General features: G+C 43.4%; 1 protein-coding gene across 1 annotated transcript in view; it reads left to right on the top strand.

Annotated features, from left to right (window-relative positions):
• ZRANB1 (zinc finger RANBP2-type containing 1) overlaps positions 1–27754 on the top strand; it is a 43794-nt gene that overhangs the window by 7036 nt on the left and 9004 nt on the right. Inside the window, exons 2-8 of the mRNA XM_071564392.1 lie at positions 5113–5210; positions 5888–6741; positions 17901–18088; positions 19589–19742; positions 22091–22162; positions 22982–23180; positions 26949–27069. Coding sequence (XP_071420493.1) covers positions 5925–6741; positions 17901–18088; positions 19589–19742; positions 22091–22162; positions 22982–23180; positions 26949–27069 — 1551 coding nt within the window. The 5' untranslated portion in view covers positions 5113–5210; positions 5888–5924. The remainder of the gene's footprint in view (positions 1–5112; positions 5211–5887; positions 6742–17900; positions 18089–19588; positions 19743–22090; positions 22163–22981; positions 23181–26948; positions 27070–27754) is intronic.

Raw genomic sequence — 27754 nt, 5'->3', positions numbered from 1 at the left:
TGCTTACCCTTGTTCACCCAAATGGTGTTGGTTTCTAAGCAGTGAGTCCTATTCAGTCTGTCCTGATGTGCAGTTACATCTCATCAGATTGTTGTTCGCTTTTAATTGAGTTGAAAACAAGAAAAACCCCAACCCTGAAAGACAAAGACAACTGCCCTGCAAGCTGCTGCTGTTGGGTTTCTGTGGGTTGTTTTCAGCAGTTCAGGTTTTTGTAGGTTTTAGTCCCAAATTTTACAGAGCTGTGTGGAGTTTGACCCATTTGGGATGAGTAACAGAGAAACTGGAAACTTGTACATTGCCAGTTGCTCAGCAGAGTTAACTGTGGTGGGTTAGAGCACAAAAATGTTCAAGGGAAAACATTAAAACAAAGCCAGCAGAAAGAGGGAATGTTTACTATTCTCAAAGATCTGTTAATTCTGTGTTGAATCTTCAGCTTTTGCTGAAGAGTCCATTTACATGAAGTTGGAGACCTGATGGTAAATTCATTATCAATCCTGTATTTCAGATGTCTCCAAAGATCTATAACCTCCTTCCTGAGTGTTTGGCTTCTCCCTGCATGCCAGAATTGGGCATCCTCCTGCATTAAAACTGCACATAAATTCTCTTGCTTATGAAAAGTCAGCAGTTGAATTGCAAGTGTGAACAGGATATTGAAGAGAAAGCTGATGCCAAATCAGCATAATTTTTCTGATACCATGAATACCTAATAAATTAGACTTGAGATGCTTTGAAATGAGATATGACTCTGAAAATCAAAGTTAAAACAATTTGTTATTAATTGTATGTAATTGAAGCCCAGTGAATGTTTTCTCAGACTTTTTTGGTCGATAGAACTGCATTTCTTGCAAGAAACTTCCCTGCAAGACCAAGTCTGGGTTTTACCTCATTGCCTCTGTACAAGAGTAAATAAAAAGTTGTGTGTAGTGTGGGAGGTTGTACCTAAAATTGTTGAGAGCCTGGGCTATGAAAAGTGAAGGGAAAGTTAAAACTCTGCAAACAGCCAGTTGGTGTCTGTGGAGACATCAGAATTTCCTGGGACAAGAGTGTTTTCTCCTTTCATTTCTAAAGAACTGTCCTAACAAGCAAAGCAAACTGTCCTTGCTGGTTAAATTCCTTTCCCTACAGAAAACGCTCCTACATTTGTGACTTTGCAGGAATCTTTCTTATCTTTATTAAAATAAAGAGATACTGCCCCTACTGCAAAGCTTCCAGATTCAGTGCTGATCTGATTTGGTTGTCCCACTGACAAGGTCAGTGTTCTTAATTTTATTAAAATTAATTTGCAGAGACAACAATGGAGCTTATTGTTGGTTCCCTTCAAACCACGGAAGCCCAGGTCAGGTTTTCTGTTCTTGACAGAGTGATCTGTGGAGGATTATTCTGCATTCTTGAGGAAGCCAACATGCAGGGAGAGTGAAGAGTTGAAGGCAGAATAACTAATAAGCTAAGAGAACAAAAAGTAAAATTCCACCTTGGAAAAGGAGTCAGGATTGTGTGAAAGGTGTAACTTCTGTGCTCATGAACTACTGAGTTAATTAATTCTGCATTTGGTTATGGAGATCCCTTTCTTTCAGAACAAGATGCTTCTTATTTTGTTCCTCTGAAAAGTTGCTTCATATTTTTTAAAATAAAAATACCAACCTGATTTTTTTTTTTGAGCTGCATGGTGGGAAGGAGGGTGGATCTTTCTGCCTTTCAGTTCTTGCTGGAGACTGAAGTTGGCACCTGAGCTCCCTTTTCCAAAGCTTTGGTCGAAAATTTGTGCACAGGAACAAAATGAGTGTAAGGTGGGAACCCTGATTTGATGGGTGTAATTACATAATGTTTCAGCCAGCACAGATGTCAGCACCATCCCAGCATAAACCTGTTGTGTGGACTGGCCTAAATCAGCATCTGGCTTGTTTGCAGGGAAAGGTTTGATCATTTAATGGAGCTCCACAGTGTTCCTTGTTTGAGCCAAAGGAAAAACAACTTTGAGACACCCTGGATGATTAAATTGAGGGGAGTGTAAAATATCCTGGCATAAAAGTGGTATTTGAGAACTTCATTGTTTCTTCCCAACTTCTGTGAGCCCTTTTGTGTTTTCCCATGCACCTTAAAGAATAGTCTTAAAAGTTGGAACAAAGCAAAAGACAAATTTCTGGTTGTTCTGGGTGACCTTTTCCAACTGACTTGATTTAGTAACAGGGTGGTCTGCTAAAGTTTTGAATTTTTTTTTCCTTTACTTATCAGAACTTCCTGTATTTGTCTCTTCAGTGTCCTGAGTTACTGTACCAGTCTGTCCAAAGGTATTTAGCACACTGTCTGAACTGATCAATTGGAACTTGTTTAAAGTTTTGTGGGTTTTAATTTCTTGTCAGCTCATGCTTTTTGGACGTTAAATGCACCTGCACTTCCCAGTCACTGTGTTGCTATTTCTCTGTCAGAGGGGTTGCTCCATGATTCAGCTTCTCTGTGAAGAATCTCAAATAACAAGTTGACTTGAAAACAGTCAAAGAAGTAATTGGGAAAAAATGTAATAAGCTCAAACTGCTCAGTGGCTGGATGGTGATGGTGTCTCACCAGTAAATCCTGGGAATCCTGGGGATCATGGAATCACAGAATGGTTTGGGTTGGAAGGGGCCTTAAAGCTCATCTCATCCCACCTCCTACCATGGGCAGGGACACCTCCCACCAGCCCAGGGTGCTCCAACCCTGTCCAGCCTGGCCTTGGACACTCCCAGGGATGGGGCAGCCACAGCTTCTCTGGGCACCTGTGCCAGGGCCTGTCCACCCTCCCAGCCAGGAATTCCTTCCTAACATCTGACCTAAACCTTGTGTCTGTAAGTGTGAAGTCATTGCCCGTGCCCTGTCACTGCAGTTCCTGCTGAAACAGCTTTGGATGGGTCTGGTGTCTGTGTGGTGCAGTTTGGGGTCAGACTAAGACTGAACAGTAAAAGACAGCCCTACAATGTGAAAGTGCTGCATTTCCTCACCATGGTGGGTGTTGGCAGAGCTGCCAAGGAGGAGAAAGGCCATTGCTCCATTGAGGCTTTTTATATTCCTTACTTCATAATAACCCGAGGCCTTGTGTTCAGGGGTGGTGAGCTCATATCTCAGAGGCTTTCAAAGCTGCAGAGACTCAGCCTGTCTAAGAATTATGTCTGAAAGCATCTGCTCTTTAAGGGGCACAGAGGATAATTGCAGCTAAAAAACTAATCTTGTGATAGATATGAGAGCTTTTCTGTAGCGTGGGATGTCCTGAACTACTTAGTTTCCTAAGTAGTATCTCAGTACTTGTTTAGATTGTTTTTGCAACCAGCTGCTTTCCAACTTGAGCTGCAATCTCCTTTCCCAGTCTTAATATCACTGAAACAGATGATGCCTTGTTTTCTTGCCCCATCCCACATGTGTGCTGGGATTTGTCTGATTTGAACTGCTTTGTTTAAGGCTTTAGAAACTAGGACAGGTAAGAGACCATTTACAGTTACAGACACCCATCACACATTGTACATGGATCTGACTGGAATCATCACCTGCTCAAATCATACCAGCATCTGCTCCGGTTGGAATTGTTCTCAACCACTGGAGTTTTGGGACAGCTGCTTTCCTTGGTGCAGTCCTTGGTGGCCCAATTTTTGTTGGCAGGTGCATGGGCAGTGTGTGCTGACTTCTCTTGATTGAAAACCACCTTATGTTTCTGACTAGAAAACTTCTAATTCCTCAGAAAACTCCACTGTTTCTAGAGAGAGTGAGCTTATCAAGAAAGTAATTAAAAAGCTTATTTGGGGAGTTGGGACAAAAAGCCTTGACCAAATGGAACAGATAAACCTGGTGTCTGGTATACTCATATAGGAGGTGCTTTGGCAAAGCTTTAGTTTATTTATGAAGTGGGGAAACCTTTTTTCCTTGAAGCTCCTGAAAAGTCTTGTTTGTGAAGTCACCTCTGGTAAAACCAAGTGGACTTTGTATTATATATATGTATGTCTTTTTCACTTATTTAATTACAGATACAGGGATCCTGGTGTGATCCCTCTTTTTCCATTCTGCATGGCATGGACATCTATGAGGAATGATGGAGGGGAAGCAGGAGGAGGTCTGATTGCCTTCTCAGCACATTCCTCAGTCTGGCACAGTTTTATAAGGTATAGGTGGGAGTGCAGTGCTCTGCAGGCTGTTCAAACAAGTAAAGTTGGAACCTGAGCTTTATGGGAAAGCTTTCTGTGTTCCTGACTGCTCCTCTGCCTGCATGGAGCATAAATATGGATCCTTGGGAAAAGGATAGTCCTGGCCTGTCCCCTGTCCCGCCATGCGATAGCCCCTCATTCATGCAGCCACCTGATCTGCTGAACAGATCCCTGGAGCTGCTGGAAAAATCCCATGGCATGCCTGGAGTCCTCAGCAGGAGACAGTAGGAATAAGGGTGACAGATTGAAGTGGACGTTCAGCTAAGCCTTGCAGGGCAAGGTGTGTGTGAAGGGGTTTCCGTGGAGAAGGTACCAACTCGTGCAACATTTAATAATCAGGGCACAGGTAGAACTGATTTTGAGTCTGATGTGTCTAATTTTGAATTTAATGCTGTTGTGTAACATCTAAGTTTTTGTTTACCAGGCTCAGTGTTTTTGTTAGAGTTGCAGTGTGATGAATAAGAAGTGTCAGTCTGATGGGGCAAAGTAATATTTTAATCAGTTTTCCATGCTTAAAACAGCACATTGTCGAGTCTTACATGTTGGGTAACTATTCTGTGGTAAGGGAGGAAATGCTGTATGCATTTGTCTATTTGTGCTCTATCTCCCTGCCTCACTCTTTCCCTCTGTTATACTCTCTACAGAAAGGTTTTTTGTTCCTTCCCCATCCCAAGTTTCAGATTGCAGTCAGAGCATTCATGGTTATTTTGGTGTGAACTTGGTGTTGCTTAGACCTACTTCTTCAGCAGATTGGCCACTTGTGTGGCAACCGGTTCTTTGTAAATACTGGTTTATTTTAACCAATCTCTCTTAGTCTCAGCAGGTCAGGACTGGGTTTAACCAAGTCAGTTGGGATCAGAATAGGTGTGGCATTTAATAATTAACTTTCTGGTTACTCGGGTCCAGTAGGAAGCCTATAATGAGTCTGTTTCCATTTTGTTTACAGGAATAGTTACCATCTTAGTCTCATCCTTTGTAGTTGTCAATCTGAGGAAAAGGTCTGAGCCAGCATGAAGACAGAATCCCCTCTTCATTAGAGAAAAAGTGAGTTGGGATTGGGTTGAAATCTGAATTTGTAGAATGGAAATACCACGTCAGTTTGTGCTTCTCTCAGTGGTGTTTCCGCTTCCTGACACTGCTGTTATGGGTGATGGCCAATCAAGGCCTAGTCTTGCTTGAGTGCATGTGTAAAATTTTCAAATATGTGAAAACTCATTTTATATAAACTCCTTTCCTAGAAGACCTGCTTGCTCCCTGTGTAACTGCCCATCTGATACACTCCTTCCTTGCAATCCTGTGAAGTTCATTACGAGACCTCACAGAATCTAAAATTTGTTACTTTTCTTGTTCCACTGTATTCATAATGATTTTTATTTTAATAATTTAATATTTATGAGTTGTTTCTGTAGCTGTGCTGGTCTCTTCTCCAGTGCTTAATGCATATCTGTTTTCTGAATTTGTTTGGAAGCCTCTGTGTAAATTTGAGGAATTCCACAAATGCAGGACTGAGGGTTTTTTATTTACTTCTGCACTAGGAAATTCAAAACTCTGCCTGTGAAATGCTATTAACTCAATGCTATCCTTTTCACAGTGATTGTAATAGTATCAAATAAAAAAGATTGTGTTTGCCCAGCCTGATTTTGATATCCAGCGGGTTAAATGCGCTTGGTTTTTGTTTGGAGCAGCTCCTGGTGCACTAACAGTGTGTTGTGCCTCCTCAGCTTCCCGCCCGCCGCAGCTCATTGCAAGAAGTGCACGATGACAGAGCGTGGGATTAAATGGGCCTGTGAGTATTGTACCTATGAGAACTGGCCCTCTGCAATCAAATGCACCATGTGTCGTGCTCAGAGGCCCAGCGGGACAATCATCACGGAGGACCCGTTCAAGAGCGGTTCCAGCGACATCGGCAGGGACTGGGACCATCCTGCCAGCACCGAGGGAGGGAGCAGCCCCTTGATATGCCCCGATTCCAGCGCCAGGCCGAGGGTTAAAGCCTCGTACAGTATGGAAAGTGCAAATAAATGGTCATGCCACATGTGCACGTACTTGAACTGGCCCAGGGCGATCAGGTGCACTCAGTGCCTGTCCCAGCGCAGGACCAGGAGCCCCACGGAGTCCCCCCAGTCCTCGGGGTCCGGGTCGCGGCCCGTCCCCTTTTCCGTGGATCCGTGTGAGGAGTACAATGACAGAAATAAACTGAACACAAGGGCTCAGCACTGGACTTGTTCTGTTTGTACCTACGAGAACTGGGCCAAGGCCAGGAAATGTGTTGTGTGTGACCACCCCAGGCCCAACAACATCGAAGCAATAGAACTGGCAGACACAGAAGAGGCTTCTTCCATCATCAACGAGCAGGACAGGGCTCGGTGGAGGGGCAGCTGTAGCAGTGGTAATAGCCAAAGGAGGTCTCCACCCACAGCCAAACGTGAATCCGATGTGAAAATGGACTTCCAAAGAATTGAATTGGCTGGAGCTGTTGGCAGCAAGGAGGAGCTTGAAGTTGACTTCAAAAAACTAAAGCAAATAAAAAACAGAATGAAAAAGACTGACTGGCTGTTCCTAAATGCGTGTGTGGGTAAGTTGTTTTCCTGCTGCCTTCTACTGTTATGCCTGTGGTTAAGTGTTTTGGGAGAATGGAGACTAAAAACAGAAGCTTGGCATTTGATTTCAGACCAGCTTTTTTAATCTCTGCCTTTCCATTTTAAAAAGTAAGCCAAATGTAGAAGTTCCTGAAATAGCACCTGCTGAGAGAGGCTGTGGAGTTCATCCCTAATCTGAACAGGGCTAGACGTGTTTCCCAAGTGGACTTGGACTTTTTTGACCTTTCTTAGAAATGGATATCCTTGTAACCAAATCCTGATTTTCCATGTAACTGTTACAAAGTGGAAAAATTGCAAAGGCCAGTCTACAGAACACTGATGGATATAGTACTGTAAAAACTGCCATTACTGGGTAATTAAAATTACTCTTCTTTTTGCTGTGGCAGGCTATGCTGGTAGAGTCAGCAGCTGCAGCTTGGGAGTATTTGTAAACAGTGTAGAGCTTGCAACAGTACAAGATGCTCTGTCAGATGTTAAAAATAACACCAAAATATGTAGCTCCAAGAAACTGCGTGTGTAATACTGACCTTGAAAGTAATAATGTTGTATTAATGCAGCTACTGTGTTGTAAATGTTTACAGGCTTTCTGAAAGTATTTCTGTAGCAAACTGCTTCAAAAACATTCACCTATCAGTTTTGGTTTGTATTTTAGTGCTTTCCTAAGGAAATGCTGGTTAATTCTGCCAGTGGTGTTAAGGAACAGAGACATGTGAGAGCAGGGTCTTCTTCAGTACTGACCTTGTGAGTTGACTTCTGTGCTGTGGCTTCCCAGAAGCAGATACCCTGTGCCCATACGAGCAGGTCCAACACACAACTATTTTTAGAGTAAAACACTTCATTTGAAACTCTGGCTCTGCTAGTATGTCTCATGCTGTTCCTTAATGTTGCACAAAGTCACTTCATGGTTGTTATAATTGAAAAACTAGTTTAGGAGCTGCTTTATTTAATATATTACATCAAGTCTAAATGTTTCTGTGGGTGTCCTGTGTTTGGTTTCTCTGAGATAGTAAATATTCCAGTTTATTTTTGTGTTGTGTGAATAGTTAGACAAGCACCTTTCCCTTTGAAAATAGTTAGATGTCTCAGTATCTGATATCTTCAGGTCCTTATATGCTTTTTTTTCCTTCTGAAATGAAACAGTTGAAATTCTGTGTGGCATTTCCTAAGTTATTGAAGGATCAGCTGTTGTAGGTCATGCCTGTGCCTGACAATAATCTGTATCTTGCATTCTCTTAGCAATTGTAATAAGTATTAGGGGAGTTTTTCCTCTGGTTTCTGAAAAGTGTTTTCTTTTTTTACTATTCCAGGGTTACTTAAAACATTTCACACTTCTAGATTTAGTTTGTGTGGGAAGGTTTGTGTTTATATTTATAACGTGGTTTTGCAAGTGCTTAATGTTGCTTGTGACTGCACAGCCATGTATGAAACTCAGAACTGTGTTCATCAAGTCTTGTGAGGCAATAATGATTTGGTTCTTGGAGAAGAGTTTGAGGGGATCTTGGTGAGAAAGCCAGGATGGAGAGGGAGTTGTGTGCTGATTGTGACTGGTCTGCTGAGAGATTTCATGGATTCCCTTCTCTAACTTAAACACTTACCCCTCAGTTAAAAAGTATAGTAAAAAACCAGCAACTAAAGCTGTTAGTTCTGAAATGAAAGATCAGTAATTTCATTTGGTGTGTCCCAGATGTCATTTTTTCCCAAATACCTCTTGTAATAGGAATAACCTTAGGAAGATTGATGGAAGCTGCACAGATTTTATTGTGGTTGTGTCTGATTGTTTTGCAGAGTGTATTGGAAAGGTACACCAGTTTAAGCAGTAATTTTTAAAGCATTAAGCCAAATATTTGTTGGTGGCCTTAGTGTGACATACTTAAAGCAATTTAACTGTCAGTTGGACAGCTTTGCCTGAAGTGTCTGTTCTTACCATTGGAATCTGCTGGGTTGTTGTCACTCAGGGGGTTCTGTTCCTTCACCAGCTGGAGCTCTTGGGGACTTTCAGCTTGAACACTTGTCAGTCCTTAGCCAAGCAAAACTATAAAACAGGACGAGTTCATGTTAAATGTCAAGTAAGTTTGTGAACATTGATGACCAGGAGTTTGTCTGTTTGTCAGACTCCGGCTGGCAAATTGTGCTTTGGTAGGATTTGGGAAATTCAGACCACACACTTGTAAGTTTAAGCAGAATCAGTTTGGAGGGTCTGTTTGCTTTGAATCCATCTCATGTTAAAAAGTTAACTTTAACTTTTGAAGTTAATCCCGAAGTTAAAAATAAAGATTAGAGGAGCAGGAGGAATTCTTGGCAGAGTGGTTATTTTCTTTTCTCTTAGAAGATATTATCTGTCAGAAGGTACCAAAGAAAATGTCTGATACTTTAGGACAGCTGTTGGGTTGAACTCCCTCTTCACATCTTGACTGTAGTACAAATTCTTTTTACTAGGTTTTATATTTAATGTCAAATTTCATTATAAACATGTATCAGACTACTCTTCCCACGTGTTCCTTTTAGCTGAAACATGAGGATATTTGTGTATTGTTTGTGGGTTTAAGAAGGTACCTGTGTGTGCTTGTATTTTTTTTTCTGTTGAAGACATCCATTAAGGCTTTACCCACCTCAGTAAATAAACATGTCATCAGGGCTTCTATTCCTTGCAAATCTGGGCTGTACAAAACCTGGTGAGTGCAACTCCTGCATTTCAGCATGAATAGTTTTCTTGATGGATGTTTTCCTTTCCAAATCAGAAGGATTAGTGGCATTCGCCCATTCAAGCTCTGCCAGTAAATGTACTTGGACATTTTTTTTAATTGACTTGTTCTAGGAGCAGGGGATGTATCTATCAAGTGATTCTTTCTCAAAAGGATGAGATTTTAAAATGGATTCATTTGGTTAAAAATTATTAAAATCCAAGCAGAACAGGTAGTAAGTGGGGCTGCTGGATAGTGTGGCTTCCTGGAAATGCCAGTTACAATGAGGAATTACAAATGGTTTCTGCAAAAGCACCAGTGTTTTCTGCCATCCTGGCCTAGAACAAGGTTAATGAGAAGTCCAAGGTGACTGATTTCTTGGGGAAGTGGGGAACTAATGTATAGGTTAAATTGTTGTCTTTTCTGTACCTCGTGTCTGTGGCAGTGTCAGGGAGTCCTGGTGGCCTGAGGGGCTTAAGGAATGTGATGTGCAAGACCCAAGCACTGCTGTGGGCCTAGTGAAGCTGGTTCCAGGTGGCTGTGCATTTAAGGATTACAGAGGGATGAGGGGGGACTGCAACTGAACCCTCTCTAGCAGAGTTCACTTGGGGCTTACACCTCAGAACGTGCTGGAGCTTGCCCTCTCTTGGCTCTTGGGCCTGGGTTTGAGGGTGGTGCTGGCAGAGTGTGTTTGCTGCAGGGCACTGCTGGGGATTCCTGGGTTTGAGTTCAACTCCTGACCTTGAACTGTAGCCCAGAAATGAAAAGTTAACTGTGTTTCTTCTCCTTCTCCTCTTTTCTCCACCTGTTTGTTGCCCCGTGCAAGGGGAGTGTGCTCCTCTCCTGCAGGTCAGTGAGGTGGGTGCTGCTGTCACAGCCCAGACCTCTCTGTGGGGTTGGTGCCTCCCTATTCCAGTAGGCACACATTCTTCTGAGCTCTGTGAAAGATACAACTGAGTGTGTTTCGTAAACAAATCCAAAATATTTAGAGCAGTCTGTAATGAATCTTGTTTTGCAGTACATCCTTAAAAGGACTGTTGGTTCATTCCTAGTATTCCTCCATATGTCTGCTTAGTTTTTCCTTTGTTGACTACTTTATCTCTCTCACAGAGTTTCTTTTTTCTCCTTCAGTGTTCTGAAATAGTGCCAGATGTGTTCCCCACCCCTTCAGAAACCCTGCCCTGTCCAGACATTGGTATGGAGCTGGCTGGGGAGTGTCCCAGGGAGAGGTGGAGGCATCTCCTGTTCCGTGCTGCCTGTGGCCCTTCACAGAGTGTTAATAAAGGCAGCCTGCAGGAACTGACACAGCCACGGTGCTTCCAGCTGGCACTGCCACCTAAAGTTGTCTTGGATGCCCATTTCTGCCCTAATGGGATGCTGGAAAATGAAGCTTGATGGGGGATGTTTTTTGTGGGGGTGAGGGGTTGGTTTGTTGAGTTTGCTGGTTTAGTAAGCCCAGCCTGGCTTCCTTGTCACATCCATGGCACAGCTAAACCTTGATGTGATGAGGGAGTGGGATGTGTGTGGGTGGGAACAGCTGCTGGAGGAGGGGAAGGGCCCTGCACCTTTTATTGCTGTTGTCAGTTTATGCTTGGGCTGTGTGGGGAGGGACAGCATGAATTGCTCACTGGCAGGTGATCCCCTGCCAGGCTGGGCTTGGCTGGGAATGGCACACAGGGCTGGTTGGGGTGGTTTGGAGGGGAAGGGTCCCTGGTGTGAGCTGTGCAGCTCCTTCCCCTGTTCCTTCCTTCCACCTTGTGTTGTCATTTGTGCCTTATAAATCTATTCTGTCATAAATGCTTTACATTTGTTTCTGTCTGTGTCTTTCAGAGTAGGTAAAACTCACCATGCCTGACTCCTTGGTAGACAACTTTAATTCCTGAACCACACTTTGTTGTGATCTCTTGACCACTCTTTTTTATTCTAAACATAATTGCCTAAATGATAAAGTTAAAAGTAGTTGTTTGAATTTGCCTTAGAAGCACTGATGGTTAACTTCAATAATTAATGATTTTTCACTGTCCAGCCTCCCTTTAGGGTGCAACCCTGCAAACAACAAGGGGTGTGGGTACCTGTTACAGGTTGGAGAGGGGATAAGGACATCTCTAGACTGCTGCTCTTGCATGTGTGCTGCTGTGTCTTGTAATGATACATCAGATCATACCACATGGACTGTATATAGGGGTAAGATCTGTTTGCATGGGAAAAAGGATAGGCAGGAGTCATCCTCTCAGGCACTGGATGGCTTCAGGTTTGAGGTACATGTCATCTTGGAAGTATTTATTTCATTTTTTTAAGGTGATGCAAGTTGCTAAGCATGAAGAAATTTTAAAAAAGGTGTATACAGAAGGTTCTGTCTCAAGTTGGCATTACCTGAAGAGTGATGTGCTGTTGATTGTGTGCTAATACTAACAAGGGAGGCCCTGGAAATGAAAAAAGAGAAGGATCAGAAGGGCGTGGTTGGAGGCCCACAAAGGTTTTGCAGACAGCCTTTCTCATTTGATAGGTCATACTTTGTTGCAAAGCAGTTCTTCCTCCAAGAGGAGAAATTGTTAGGCTGAAATTGTGGGGCATTTATTATCGGTAACACCTGGTGTGCCCCTGGTGAGGAGCTGGAAGGGACTGAGGGCTGACTCAGCTCCAGGGAGTGCCACAGTCTGTGTGCTCAAACCACAGCTCCTCAGTCAGCACTGTGGGTTAAACTGTGACTCTGAACAGGTGTCAGAATTAGGTTTTAGTGTGTCACTTGATCAGCCTCTCGCTTGCTGGCACTTAAACCAATCTTGAGATCAGTCTGTGGATGAGTCAATCAGAGCATATCTGTGGGGCAGACCACTTGTCATTGTGTCTGTAGCAGAAGAGAAGCAGTACAGAGGGATCTGTCTTGACTTCTGACTTCTAAACTGTATCATTTGGTTGTTTGAGAAATTTGCCTTCTATTACCAAACAGCTCAAGGAATTGTCCCACACAGAGGCACAATGACCTCCTTAGGATGAAGTGTTTCCCTGTGCAGCCTGCTCAGCTGTGAGCACAGGCTGGGCACTGGCACTGCTGCCTCCTCAGGTCAGAGAGATCCCTGAGCCCGTCCTTTAGATGGGCAGAACTGTATCAGTCTGCTTGAAAGAATTTCCCTACTTCATTCCCCTGTACTCTGCATTGGGGAGGCCACACCTTGAGTGTTGTGTTCAGTTCTGGGCCCCTCAGTTCAGGAAAGAGATTGAGGGGCTGGAGCGGGGCCAGAGAAGAGCAACGAGGCTGGAGAAGGGACTGGAGCACAAGTGCTGTGGGGAGAGGCTGAGGGAGCTGGGGGTGTTCAGCCTGGAGAAGAGGAGGCTCAGAGGTGACCTCAGCACTGTCTGGAACTGCCTGAAGGGAAGTTCTGACCAGGTGGGGGTTGGTCTCTTCTCCCAGGCACTCAGCAATAGGACAAGGGGGCACGATGGGCTCAAGCTCTGCCAGGGGAAATTGAAGTTGGAGAGCAGAAAAAAATTCTTTGCAGAGTGCTCAGGGATTGGAATGGGCTGCCCAGAGAGGGGGTGGATTCCCCATCCATAGAGGTTTTTCAACTGAGCTTGGCCGTGGCACTGAGTGCCATGATCTGGTAAAGGGACTGGAGTTGGCCCAAGGGTTGGACTTGATGATCTCAGAGGTCTTTTCCAGCCCAATCAATCTTATGATTCTGTGATTTGCAGGCTGTGCCAGCCAGTGCTCCAGAACTGTCAGGTAGATAGTTCAGTAAATAAAGGCTGCTGCTGTAATATTTTCCTTGGAAACTTTCATACCTGGCAGTTCTGAAGCCACTGGGGCTGTGCAATTAGGGCAGATGGAACTTGGTTTTCTAGATACGCTTGTAAGCTGCAGTTTTTCAATGTTTGTTTAACTGCACTAACCCTATAAATATTTACATGTTCTGAAGAATAAACTTAATAGCATCTTAAGCTGAAATAGTCTGGTTTTAGCAGATGAAGCTGAAATAGTCTGGTTTTAGCAGCTGATTTTGGGCTTATTTAATATGAGCAAAGGTAATGTTGATATCTAATAAAGAAAGTACTTTACCAGTTATAGTAGGATCAAGATGATACAAATAGTTGTTACTGGTAATTAATATTTTTAAAATTTAATCTTTTTAAGTTGTGTTCTTAATCTCTATCATCTTCTAGTGTGTACTGACATTGCAAATTGCTGATCTGCTCTGTAAGAGGCAGGGCTTTACTGCTGGTGCTGTGAAACCTTCCAATAAGAGGAAATGCCTGGATTGCAAAATGGGAGCACAGTTGAACCTGTGAATGCAGAATTCTGACTTGCAGTTGTATTTCCTCCTGACTGGGGTGCAGCACTTGGCACTCTGTCCTCTCCCGTAGGCTGTCCTATTATAGTCATAGTTGTTGCTCTAAGGCAAGGGAGATTTTTGGAGGGGAGGCACACAAAGGCTGGTGCAGCAGCAAAGGAGCATTTCTGGAGTCCCCTTTAGAGGAAAGCCATGCCTGCTGTGGATCAGGAGCAGGCACGGAGGCCCTGGGATGTGTTTGCATTTGTGTAGCTGATCAAGGCCGTGCTCTCACAAGGAATGAGCTGCTGGAGGTGCTGGGGGCTCTGGGAACAATCCCAAGGCAAATGCCACTCTTCCTTGTGACATTTTAGCAGTCTGGGGAATGCAGTGGGTGTCAGGAATAATCCAGCTGGATCAGAGTAATCAGGCACCTCTGGGTTGGGAAATGTAGTGGATTGTAAGATCAGTAAATATTTCTGTAATATTTCTTGTAAACAGTGTTTGGTTAAGCTCTGTTTAAGTAGACAATGAATTGGAGGCTCTCCCTCATCCCACAGAAATCAAAGCCTTTGTAGGAATGTGCCTCCTGTTGTCAGTAAATGCGTGGTCAGGTCTCGTTTTGGAGTGGTGATACTGAATGTAGGAATTGCAGGCAGCTCTTAGGGGTATTTCATGTATGCAAGTTTACCCCATAGTTTTGGGGCAGGGTATGTGTTTCCTAGTTCAGATTTCTGACAATCTGCCTGTTATTGCTGTATTTTGTGTTCACTGCAGCCTTGCTGGCACTGTAGGCAGGGGGGCACCTCCAGAGAATTTTCCCTGTACTTTTGAAGTGTCTGCAGTGGAGTAGACATTTACTATAATGGATAAAGAGAAATGTTGGTGTGTCTTGCTCAGAGGGGTCACAGAGGTTTGTGATGCCCACAGAATATTGGCCCTGCAGCAGTGGAGCTCTGGGTGCTTGGGTTGGTGTTTCAGTGCAGGTCAGGACCAGACAGAACTACCACACATTTATAATTCCATATTTTAAATAAGGCCTAGAAAACATCCACAGTTTGCCTGATAATAACTGATTTTAGCTTAAACTTCATCAGCAAAGTTTAGAAATGTACTTCTAAACTGGCAACTTACATAACCATTTTAGTAATTAATTCTGGGACATGGGGTTTTTAGGAATGTCAAGTATTTCAAGACGTGGGAATAAACTTGAAGAACTGGCAGTGCTGTGTAGAGCACGTGGCACTGATTTGGATCCTTGTTGCAACTTGTAGTAGTGAGTGCTTGACAGAGGCATTGCCAGACCTCACATGACCATCTCTGCATCAGCCTCAGACCTCAGTTGTTGCTGAGGTTTCACAGAATCACAGAATGGATTGGGTTGGAAAAGACCTCCGAGATCATCAAGTCCAACCCTTGGTCCAACTCCAGTCCCTTTACCAAATCATGGCACTCAGTGCCACAGCCAAGCTCAGTTGAAAAACCTCCAGGGATGGGAAATCCACCCCCTCTCTGGGCAGCCCATTCCAATCCCTGAGCACTCTCTCTGAAAAGAATTTCTTTCTGCTCTCCAACTTCAATTTCCCCTGGCAGAGCTTGAGCCCATCGTGCCCCCTTGTCCTATTGCTGAGTGCCTGGGAGAAGAGACCAACCCCCACCTGGCCAGAACTTCCCTTCAGGGAGTTCCAGACAGTGCTGAGGTCACCTCTGAGCCTCCTCTTCTCTGATGAAGATTGACATGATAATGAGCAGATGGGGGCAGGGGACTAGAGGAATAATGACAATTACGAATTTCCCAGGCTTAAGGCTGTAGTAGCAGGTCCTACAGTGTAGTGTGTACTGACAGGCTGCCTGGAACTGTTACAATGTGGGTCTGATCATCTGTCACCAAAAAGATCATTTTGGAGTTGCTTTTTGAATTTTGAAAATAGTTGTGGATATTTGGATTCTGAGTGGGCACCTCTGAGCCTTGAGTGGTCTCTGGTGTGTATTGGAGGTGCAGATGTGGTAACAGGAATCTTCCCTGTGTCAGTAGAGGTGGTTAAAATGCTAAAGGGTGTGAAGTGGCTGTTAATCAATAACAAGATGTCTTTCCTGAATTAATATAATCATAAAAAATTAAGGGTGTCATAAGATAGCAGAGAATCTGCTCTTCCATCAAATTGTTCTCTCCCTGTGGATTCCTGGTGTGCCAAAGCTGCCCTGTAACTCATTTTCAGAGGGCAGGTCACTCTGTTGTAGGTGTGCACACACCTGTCTACACACACACAAAACTGTTTGCAGCAATTGGCTGGAATGAGGTATTGCAACAGCCCTGGAATTGCTTTATCGGTGGGAAAAACGTGATTGCACGGAAATAAAGTTGCAGTGAAGTTCCACTTGGCACTTGTACTTCTCAGAGAACAAGAACTAAAATAGGACAGACATAACTGGGGGAATCATGGGCAGGCACTTAGAGTGAGACCGTAGTGCTGGAGTGGAACAGGAGTGTCCTCCTTACAGGAGACAGAAACATGGCTCAGGAAAAAAAGAAAATACTGTCCTGTATTGTTTTCCTTCTGCCCTGGCCTGTTCAGACTTCGGAGTCCTTGGTGAGAGGGTAGATGATGTATGACTAAAATTTGCAGTTGAATTGTTATTCAGGAACTTCTCTGCTCCAGACCACTGTTGAATGAATAATCGCTTTTATCTGCAGAGCCCTACTGAGCACAGCTGATAACTTCGTACAGGAATGTCTTGCACTGAAAATCCATTTTCCTCCCTGAGTTTCTTCTTAAAGCTCTATAATCGCAGCATTTAAAAAGACAGACTTTTTTGGCTGAGCTAAGAATGATTTTCTAAATCCCAGATTAACCAGCAATCCAGCAGTTAATGTGCTTCTCTGGGAGTAGGCACTTCAGTTTGCTGGGTTGGGGTTTTTTAATTTTGGTAGGAATTTTATGCCTGTTTGGATGTGGGTTTTTTGGTGGGGGGAAGAGAGGTTTTGTGGGTTTTTTCTTTTTTTTTTGTCTGTCTGTTTTTTTAGTGTTGAATTGAGAGTGAATGGCCTGATTGAGACAACCCCTTCCTTTCTGATTAATTTTTGGGTCTTGGTGAGTGAAGGGTAGACTTGGGTCTCAGTTTCCAGCCCCCCATGGCCTCCACTCAGCTGCTGACTCTTAGGGTTTGGGAAGGAGGTTTAGCTGGAGAAATAGGGAGAGGATTTTCCTCCTTTGTCACCTGTACTTTTACTCTGCTGTTCTTGAGCTGCTCCAACCTGGGCTGCTTCTCAGTAGTGTTATTCTGTTTACTTCTGTATTAAAGTTGGCTTTAAGGGCACTTTTCTGTTTCTTCAGTTCAGGACTGCACTGTTCTCTCATGAACCATATATGTAAAATATAATATATTTGAGGGAATTTAGGAAGTCTTATGTTGGAACAGACCCTGTGAACACCACAGTGTCTTATTGATCGTGTATTCTGATAATTGCAGCTAAGGAGCACATTCAACTTGAATGGTCTTGATTTGGAGCATGGTAGACAGGTCAAAAACTTCCAGGGCCTCCAGAAGGTGTTGGGATCATTTGTTGTTCCCCATATCTTTATTTAGAAAGTACACACAGTGTGTTTAATTTCTCTTTAATTCAGCTTTAGTACAGTACCCTGAGTGATAACTGTAAGTTCCATTAGTAGCAGAGATGATGATGATGAAAAGGGAAACTTGTGCTCTGTATCCTCTTCCGACACTATTTTAAACCATATTTGGAAAAAAAAGACTTTTTTTCCAAAAACCATTTAATAGATCTGTTTATTAGATCCAGTAGGTTTTTTTAAATAATTTGCAAGTTAAAATAATCAAACTAATCTCTGTACTGTGAAGGAATGACTTTCCCTCAGTCCTGCTGATCAGATGAAATCCTGTGAGTGTGTTATTGCTCGTGTGTCATCATAGGTGCTCAGCACCCATTCTGAGCTGGTTTTTGGTTTGCTGTATCTACCAACTACTATGGGTAATAGAAATGGTCTAAGAGATGAGGGGAGCGCAAATATTTTGAAAATAAATAAAAATTTGCAAGTTTCTTGTTACGCAGTAGATCTTTGCCTCTAACAGAACAGGTAGAGGTAAAACGTGTCAGATGGTATGGCTCGATCCAGGGAGGCTCCCTCCCCATCCCTAACAGGCTGTGTTTGGTTTCTGTGCCCCCAGGAGTGGTGGAAGGCGATTTGGCCGCAGTGGAGGCCTACAAGTCGTCGGGCGGGGACATCGCGCGGCAGCTCTCGGCGGACGAGGTGCGGCTGCTGAACCGCCCGTCCGCCTTCGACGTGGGCTACACGCTGGTGCACCTGGCCATCCGCTTCCAGAGGCAGGACATGCTGGCCATTCTCCTCACTGAGGTGGGTGCCCTCGGCCCTCAGCTCCCTGGAATGCACCTCTGTGTGACCTGCAGCTCGGGGTGCTGTGGGAATGCATGAGCTGTGCCTGGGGCCTTGGATTTATTTCTCCTCAAGAAGAGTTTACCTGCCGGCTGCGTGTTGTGGTGGTGCTGAGGGTATTCAGCTTGCTCCTTAATGAGCAGACTTGGCACAGGGTCTGACCTTACTGGCAGTGGAAGTGAGCTATTGTGAGGCTTCCTGTGCTCTGGGTGGGGGAGAGGAAACGCTCTGAAAGCAAAACACTGAAGTCAGTGACAACGTGGTTTCTCTGAGTTTGTTAATGGGTAAGTCTACCTGGTCTCTCTTTCCTGGTTTTTTGTGAGATCTTCTTTTCCAGAGAAAGGCAAATTTCTTGCTTTGCAAAATCACTGCACTTTTTCCCCATTCTTTGCCCATTTTGTACAGTTTGGTTTCTCCTGTGGTCTTGCACTTTCATGTTCCATTTCCTTGTAAGTTCTTGTACACTCCACCTCACTTACAGTGATCTCTGCCCTCTTCCATCTTTGCCCTCTTAGTTGGCCTCTAAATAATTTCATACCTTTTTTTTGTCTGTTTTCTTCAACTCAGACTCTTAGTTCCTCACCTGATCATAGCCACATTTTTATTCTGCCTCCTTTCCTGATGCTCAGTGCAGTTCTGAGAGCTGATGTTCCTGAGGAAAGTAGCATGCCCACATAAAGATGATGGAATGCTCAGTGTTGGGTAATTAAAAAGAGTAGATGAAGCAAGACAAATGCAGCTAAAGCCTTGAATATATATTTATATATGGCTAATAATATCACTGGGTTTGTGCTGCTTGCATAGCTCTGTGTGGATGGAGTTACATGTTTAGAACCAAATTAATTTGCTGAAACACTGTCTTAGAGATTTTTCTGTTTGGTTTTGTTTCAGGTCTTAGGAATGCTGACTCAACATACCATTTTTGTGGGAATGCTTAGTAGGGTTTGAACCCCAGTGATACTGTTTGCTAGGATGGGAATGAGTGAAAATGAGGGATTTAGAGGTGGTTTTTTACTATACATCTGGTATTATCCCTGTGCCACTTGCCCAGTGTCATTGAATGAGTTTCTGCTGCCAGTGGGAACTGGAAGCTGGAGAAATTTATCTTAGATTAATAGTTTTTGGGAAGACTCTTTGTAGGAAACTGTCTTGTGCTGTGGTGATGAAGTTCTTTATGTTAAATGCAGACTGGGCTCATGCATGAGATGTCAGATGTCACTATGAGCTCTAGGTGGTCACCTGTTAATTCACTGTGTGTTTTTAACCAGCTCTGTGTTATCAGCTGCATGACAAGTGGGACATTTCATGAGGAATCACTAAACTTTCCATCTCTCAGGATACCAGTATTTATACTTGTCTTGCATTCCTTGCCAAGCAGATGCTGTCTGCTGGTGGTCATCACTCCAAAGGCTTTGTATTTCACTGGAGATGATGCTGAGTGCAGTAACTGTTCCCTTACAGGTGTCCCAACACGCAGCCAAGTGCATTCCTGCCATGGTGTGTCCAGAGGTCACGGAGCAAATCCGCCGTGAAATTGCTGCATCTCTTCATCAGCGAAAGGGAGACTTTGCTTGCTACTTTCTGACTGACCTTGTGACGTTTACATTACCTGCAGGTACTTACAAAACCCTCTTACTGGTGGGAGATGTCACTGCTTTGTCACCTGGTTGAGAATTGCTTGTTCTGGATGTGTATTCCAAGTTTGTGGTGTGGTGTGTGTGTTTTATTTACTAAGTTTTAGTAGCTTAGGTCAGATTTAGTAGCTGAATTTGCTTATTCAGTGCTTGCACACTTCAATCCATACATTGTTCCTGTGAACTGAGCAGCTGTTGTCCTATTTAGACATAAGGAAATGAAAAGAAAGTGGTGAATTCTAAGGAAAGGCTGTATTTAAAGTGAAGATTGGAGCCCAGACATTTCTGGTCTCTAATATGACTTTTCCCATAGCTATTTTAGCTTTCAGTCCTTTCTCTTGAGGCCCAGAGCTACTCTTTGTACTTGGTTATAGCAATAGCACTTTTTGAACACTCCTGAGCTATTCTGCAATCAAGAGAATATTTGTGTATTAGCAAAAAGCTTTTAGAAAACTTCTAATCTTCAGTAGCTGTTTCCTTTAATAGAAATGCTACCAGCAGTAGGAAAACGTGCAGATGGAAACTCTGCTAATCAACAGATCTGTTAGTCTTTTTTTATAAAGCATTGTAAGGATTGTATTTGAAACCTCTCTGGTCCAGTGTTACCTCATCTCCTGCTCTTCAAAAAGTCAGGGTAATATTTCCCACTTGTGTACCAGCCACCCGTCTGAGGGGTGTGTTCAGCTGTGCTCTGTGGGTCACCTGTGAGAGAGGGTGGGCTGTGTATGGAGTGTCTGGAGACTAAAACTTCATTGCTGGTCAGGGGAGAGAAGGGAAAGGGGCAACAGGATGATTCTGTAAAACACATGGAAAATGTTGTTCTCGCCAGAACTTAGGAATTTGTTTGGTATTTTCAAGAGGCACATCTTAAAGCACTGTGCAGCTTTCTGATGTGTGTGATAGCCATTAAATAATTAAGGAATAAGAATGTTCAAAAGCTTTTTACATCAGAACTGTCAGTGTATTTCCACTTTCATCACCCTTTGTCAGCTGAACATCTTTTGTAGTCAGCAGTTGGGCTCAAGACTGCATTTCTAGGAATGGAGGGGATAAATCACCCAAGTTTAGGAACTGGTTTCCACTCGACCTTTCAGATAAACAGATCGGATCCTCCCGAAAAGCCAATGCATGGATGGTGAAGTGCAAACCTTTTAAATGGATTGCTGGCCACTGTAAGGCACTTTTAGTTTAAAAAGCCCCAATCAATCATAGAAAACCAAAAATACCACCCTATGTCACCCTGCCTGTGCCAAACAATAATGTGCTTCACTAGCAAACTCATGTGCCTAAATGTGGGCTCAGAAGCCCTGAGGTCCTGGACATCTGAGCAGGACTGACAGATACCACACTGCAATTAGGAGAGATCCTCATGCCCTTGACATACCACTTAGGTCCCAGTCCTTATCCCCTGCAGTGCCTGAGGGGATGCTGATGGTCCTGCTTAACTATTTTATTTACTTCCTTAACTTTCATGTATATAAATTTCACAGTTGTGCTGAAGCCAGCAAAGTTTCTCTGGCTGCTGCTCTGCCTTATCCTTATGCAGGCCAGGAGCAAGTCTTATGGTATAGCAGATATTTAAGTTTTAGAATATGCAACAGTGTTTGTTTTAAATGATGCAGAAGCCACAAAAGAGTTTTTTGCTTCTTACACAATTTTCTGCCTTTTTTACGCCCCTTCTTTGTTAAGAAGTAGATCCATAGCTGCAGATTCTGTCTGTAAAGCTCTTGGAGAGTTGTCAGTAGTGGTATTTTCCATGTCATAGCTTGGTAGTTTTCCCACCCCCTGTTTTTTAACTTGCAAGCTGAGCTGTGACCTGCAGGCCATTGGGGTTCTCTGAACTCTTTCATTGAAGTCTGCATGAAATGAGTAAGGAAGTGGATGTTCTGGACAAGAACAAGCCTCTTGGCAAACTGTGTCTGGGATAGAGTGGAAGGGTGAGGCCATTCAGATGAGTGGAAATCTGTTGCTTACTATTGAAGCTGTGCTAAATATAGTAGGGATGAAAATAAAAATACCCTTTTTTAATTTCTCACCTCCAAGTGGTGGTGCACTTTCTCCTTCAGAGAAGTCCATTCTTACCCTTTGTGTGCTGTGATGATCCTTTCTGCATCAAAGGTGTGACTGAAAACCTGTCTCAGCAGCTCTGGGAAGCCTTTGGTCAGAAATGACAGGTCTAAAAGGAGCAGCAGCTTTTCAGAGTGGGTATTAGGGCTGATGGGGGGAAGCTGTTGTGTGAGCTGTGTGAGTTCTCCTGAGCAGCAGCTGCTGATGTGTCTCTTTTACAGTAACATCAAGTGACTCTTGTATGTGCTTTCTGTTTTTCCAGATATTGAAGACTTGCCACCCACAGTCCAGGAAAAGTTATTTGATGAAGTACTTGACAGAGATGTTCAGAAAGGTAAATGCACTGAGAATGGCTGGAATATCTTTGCTTTTCATTAGAGAATGTTTGTGGTATTAAAATAAAATACATGTGTGTGTATACATGAGGCTTTGTCCATGAATGTGTTTTAAATATAGATTTGATGCTTTCAAGTTAAACTTCACTGGGGCATTCATAGAATTACAGACTCGTTTGGGTTGGAAGGAACTTTAAGGACCATCCAGTTGGGCAGGGTCACCTCCCACCATCCCAGGTTGCTCCAAGCCCTGTCCAACCTGGCCTTGGACACTGCCAGGGATGGGGCAGCCACAGCTTCTCTGGGCACCTGTGCCAGGGCCTGCCCACCCTCCCAGCCAGGAATTCCTTCCCAGTGTCCCATCTATCCCTGCCCTTGGTCAGTGTAAAGCCATTCCCTGTGTCCTGTCCCTCCATGCCCTTGCAAAGTCCTCTGATTTTAACATTTCCAGTCTATGAGGCAGAGGGAGAGTGGAATCTGCAGAAATCATGTTTGTAGTGTCTCTCTAGAGCTTTAAAAAAATTTAAAATTTAAAGTCACAGGCTTTTTAAAGAAAACTAAACAAATCTTTCCATTTTAGTAACAATCCTCAGTCAAATGATGTGGTGCTTTGTTTAAGGCTATGGTTTGATTTAGTGTCTTTTTCTTCACAGTATTTCACTTCAGCCAGGGTAGTTCACCCATTCATTGCAGTGTGAAGGAGAGCTGAGTTTCATTGACGTGAATGAGTAAATTACTGAGCCTGTGCCATTACTGTGCTGTTGGGAGTCTCTGAGACATCAAATGCAGGGTTTTAAGAGCTGCCTGTCCTGTTGCAGAGCTGGAGGAGGAGTCTCCCATCATCAACTGGTCGCTGGAGCTGGGCACGCGGCTGGACAGCCGCCTGTACGCGCTGTGGAACCGCACGGCCGGGGACTGCCTGCTGGACTCGGTGCTCCAGGCCACCTGGGGCATCTACGACAAGGACTCGGTGCTGCGCAAGGCCCTGCACGACAGTCTGCACGACTGCTCGCACTGGTCAGTGGGCTGGGGGCACATCTCCTCCCATGGGGGGTTAGGGGGACACACAACCATCAGTTCCCCACTGTTCTGGTTCCCTCCTGCCCCTCAAAGATGAGTCGTCACTGCCATTCCGGTTGTACTGCCTGAAGGGAAGTTCTGGCCAGGTGGGGGTTGGTCTCTTCTCCCAGGCACTCAGCAATAGGACAAGGGGGCACGATGGGCTCAAGCTCTGCCAGGGGAAATTTAACTTGGAGATCAGAAAAAAATTCTTTTCAGAGAGAGTGCTCAGGCATTGGAATGGGCTGACCAGAGAGGGAGTGGATTCCCCATCCCTGGAGGTTTTTCAGCTGAGCTTGGCCGTGGCACTGAGCACCATGATCTGGTAAAGGGACTGGAGTTGGCCCAAGGGTTGGACTTGATGATCTTGGAGGTCTTTTCCAACCCAATCCATTCTATGATTCTACTCCAGGTCTCATGTCTTCGACACGAGCGCTGGAAACTGGGACATTGAGCTTGGGGATGGTATGTGAGAGTCAGCAAATGGCACATGAAGCAGTGAAATATTTTATACTGCTGAGCCTGCGCTGAGCACAGTCATTACAACTGGAATTTCTGTGTGCTTGCAATGTAAATCACACACATGCCATGCCTGGCTGCTCGGTGGGTGCTTTGCAGAAGATTGTTAGTGGAAGATAGCCTTTTATTCCTTGTAAACTTTGCAGTGTTTTCGTTCCATCTGCTTAGTTACAGCTTGATTTAGGATTGCTCTTTTTGTCCCTGTTCTGCCTGCAAAAATAATGGCAGTAAAGCACAAAGTGTTGACATTTAACTAGGGCTGCCACTTGGCCATAAAATTTAGTTTATCGTTCTGTAAAACAACTTTTGTTGGTTTACACTGGCAACCTTCTTTAGTCTGATGTAGTTTGCCTCTTCTAGAGGGAAAATCCTTCCACTTGGACACCGGTGGTGTGTCAAGGGCTAAGGAAGAGCTGATAAATACTGATAATCCCAGTCACAGTCAGTCTTTATGTTCTTGGGTCAAGGGCAAGAGAAACTGTCAGGTAGAGAAAGAGCCTGTCCCTTCCTCTGTGTGCTGCACAGGAAGTCAAGAACAAAGGTTGATTTTAGGGTACCTGTAAGTAGTTTTTGTGTTTACTGTCCCCAGCTGCTGTTTGGAGAAAACTCAGTGCTGGATTCAGTGAAGTGGTGCTTCAGTAGCAATTCTCCCCAGAACCTGCCTCTGAAAGGATCTGTCACTGCTTGAGCATTGTTTATAATGGACTGTGCATCTCGACCATGCAGGAATGTCCCTGGCACCGCAGGCAGTTCCCCTGAGGCCAGAACAGAAATTTATGATAGATCAGGTTTTGTTCTTTATGGTAACAAAACCAGGCATGGGATCCAAAAACGTGCTGCAAACTACTGAGCCTTGAACCAAATCTCTCAAAATGTTGGTGCTGACTGTGGTTGACTTACTGCTGTGTCTAACACAGCACTCCTTATTTAGAGCCTGTTAAATCTCATTAAGCTTTTTAGTTTGTTCTAGACAGAATTTGCATTCTACTCTGAATTTGCTTCATCTTTATCCTTAGTAGAAGAATAATTTTTAACTGATTCATGTGTTTCTTTATAGAAACAAGTCTTTTGACTTTAAGGAACAAGTCTTTAGGGAACAGGTCGTGTTCCTTTATAGGAACAAGTCCATAGGACAAGTCTTTTAGCCAAATTCTGTTGTAAATTGATCATCCTGTACATCCTGTCCTTGCTGTATAGATTCTTGTGATTATTTGTGAAGGCACAAATCTGAAGGAAGTAAAGTCCTCCCTGGCTTTAATAAGAGTTGCTGAAGGAATGGGCTCTTAAATGCAGTCCCTGCTTAAAGTTTTATCCAGTGGAATTGCTCTTCCAAGCCTTGACAAAGACATTTTAAAATGGATATTTTTATAGTCAGACACAGTACACTCCTATAACTCATTTGGCCTTGTTTTGTTATGTTTGTTTAGATGCTGAACAAAGAAGAGTCTCTTTACCAGAGACACTCTTGTCTGGTGCTCAGAAAAAGCTCAGTATTGAAGTTCCCAGAGGCTCTGGCCTTTGGAATCTTTTCCACTCACCTTTAAATAACTCCACTTTTAGTTTACACAAGAGCATGTTCTGATGTGTCCCCTTTTGTATTCCACCATTAGCTTTTGTTGGAGAGTGGGCACATGCCCTGAGTTGGCTTTCAGAATTTTTTCAGTGGATACATTTAGTTCTCTCATATTAACCTGAAAAGTTTGCTTCAAATGAGTTAAAAGTCTTGTCTGTGGCTGACTCACTCAGGGAAGAAACTTGTTTAGAAAAACACTTTCACAGTCGATCTTTTGGGGAGTGGTTTGTTTTTCTTCTTTTTTCCCCCCCCTTTTGTTTTTTTTCTTTTTTTCCCCTTATATTTCTCACTGCAATAGTGAGTTGCAGGTGTTTGTTTTTGTTTGGCTTTGTTTGTTGGTTGGTTTTTGTTTTGTTTTCTTTCCCTCTGAATCTGGTTAAATTTCTCTCAGGAGCCCTGGCAACTAATTCATTTAGCACAGGGTGGTCAGTTAGAGATTTCTGGGAGAAAACAGGGAAAATACCTTTTCAGCTGCAAAGATGGAACCAGTTGGTGCATTTGGACAGAAACTGGAATGCAGATCCAGAAGATTCCCTGTAGATCCATTACTGTGAACTAGCACAGACCTATCCAGATATTTTACTACCAGGAATTTTAAGCCCTGCCAAAGGTTCTGGCTGGACTCAGGACAGCCTGGCTGGTCACTGCTGTTCCACACACCAAGATTTTAGGATGGCTGCAGCATAGGAAAGGTTTGATGCACACACACTCTCTCTCTGTTAATTTTCTCAGATTTTAATTAAATGAGTCCATTTCAGTGACTTTTTTAATAAGCTGAACTTCAGAATGGTTTCTTTGTCTTCACAGTAAAGGCCATTGTTGAAAGGCTTAGCACTCCTTCCTGAACCCCTAATGTGAGGTTGTGGCTTTTTCACAGTACTGTGGTTGGACTGAGATTAAAATTTAGAAAGCCAACATCTGCCTTTAATGTGTAGGTCATTTCTCAGTGTAAATGGTTAAGAAATAAAAAATATTACGACTAACTATCGTACAAAAATGTTAATTTTAAACAAAAAATTAGAAATACTATGGCTTAAAAATTCCAGTGTAAATCAGATTAATCCCACTTTGTATATTTGATTCTTATCCACACTGCTTTATAACTTCATATAACGGGAAATTACCAAACTCTTTGCTCCAAACTGGTAGAAAACAGATTCTGCCTTTTAACCATGGTCTGTTTGAAACTGAGACAGGATTACTCTGCAGTTAATTGGCTCGTGATATGGTTGAAAACAGAGAATATCTGTGTTTTTGTGTGAGAAGAATGAGCACCTCCTTTATGAAATGGAATGTCTTAGTTATGTCCCCTCTACATCAACACTTAAATAAGCCTAAAGAAGCCTTTAAAAGAATATTCCAAGAAGTATCACACTGTCCAGGAGCCTGGCAGGAACTTGGCTCACGTTTGCTGTGGGCATTGCAATGGCAAGAGATTCCTTAAATGAGGATTTCCAAATGGAGTCTCCTAAAGATTAGAAACAAAACCAGTTTTCCTGACCTCTACTCTCTTTCTTCCCCATTCTTGGACTCTGAATAAAGGATTACAAGGCTTAACTATTACTGTCAGGATTGTGGTGGTTGAGTAAATATCTTTGCCTTCACCACTGTGTCTGTCTGTGTTAACTTTGCAGGTTCTACACACGGTGGAAAGAGTGGGAATCGTGGTATTCCCAGAGCTTCGGTTTACACTTCTCGCTGCGAGAGGAGCAGTGGCAGGAGGATTGGGCATTCATCCTCTCCCTGGCCAGCCAGGTGAGCAAACCCCTCTGGCACAGCACTCAGGGAAAGGAGAGGTCAATTCTGAAAAGAAATGACACCAAATTGAGGTGTTATTCAGGAATAAGAATGTTCACTTACAAAATAAAACATTCCTCATAAGCCACTGATCTTGAAGTATTACTGGGTAAACAGCCAGTGTGGAAAGATTAATTCAAAGTTACCATTTTTGAGCTTGCTCTTGAGCAATAAAAAAAGTCTTGTGGCATCATAGTGAATTCTGTAGAATAAACTAATACACAATTGTCTGCTTAATGTCCTCCTCCAGCTCCTGCAGCACTTTTACCTCCCAAAACACACCCACAAATCTGTCATCTTACACTTCTGAAACTTCAGCAAGCTGGTGTTTTATAATAAGATTTACATTTCCATAAGCTTCCAGCTATAGGAATATTTTTAGCTCCTCTTTTAAGGTACAAACATGATTTTCATGCTATTTTCTTGAGCTTTGTTTTGGATGTGCCCTTTTCCTTTCACCAAGAGGCATTTGCCTTAACCTGCCCTCAGATGAGGGAATTATTTTTAGACTAAACACTATGTAGAGTTTCACCTCTGACTGGGGAATGAAATGAGTTGGATTGAATCTGGGCAGTAGGACAAAGAATTATTACTGACAGATTAAGTTCTTGTCTGGAACGTTTTTGCTTCTTTCCAAAAGTCT

Source organism: Pithys albifrons, chromosome 9, assembly GCF_047495875.1.
Source record: "Pithys albifrons albifrons isolate INPA30051 chromosome 9, PitAlb_v1, whole genome shotgun sequence".
Classification (NCBI taxonomy): domain Eukaryota; kingdom Metazoa; phylum Chordata; class Aves; order Passeriformes; family Thamnophilidae; genus Pithys; species Pithys albifrons.
The sequence above is the reverse complement of the archived record's forward strand: the minus strand, read 5'-3'. Positions and strand labels throughout refer to the sequence as shown.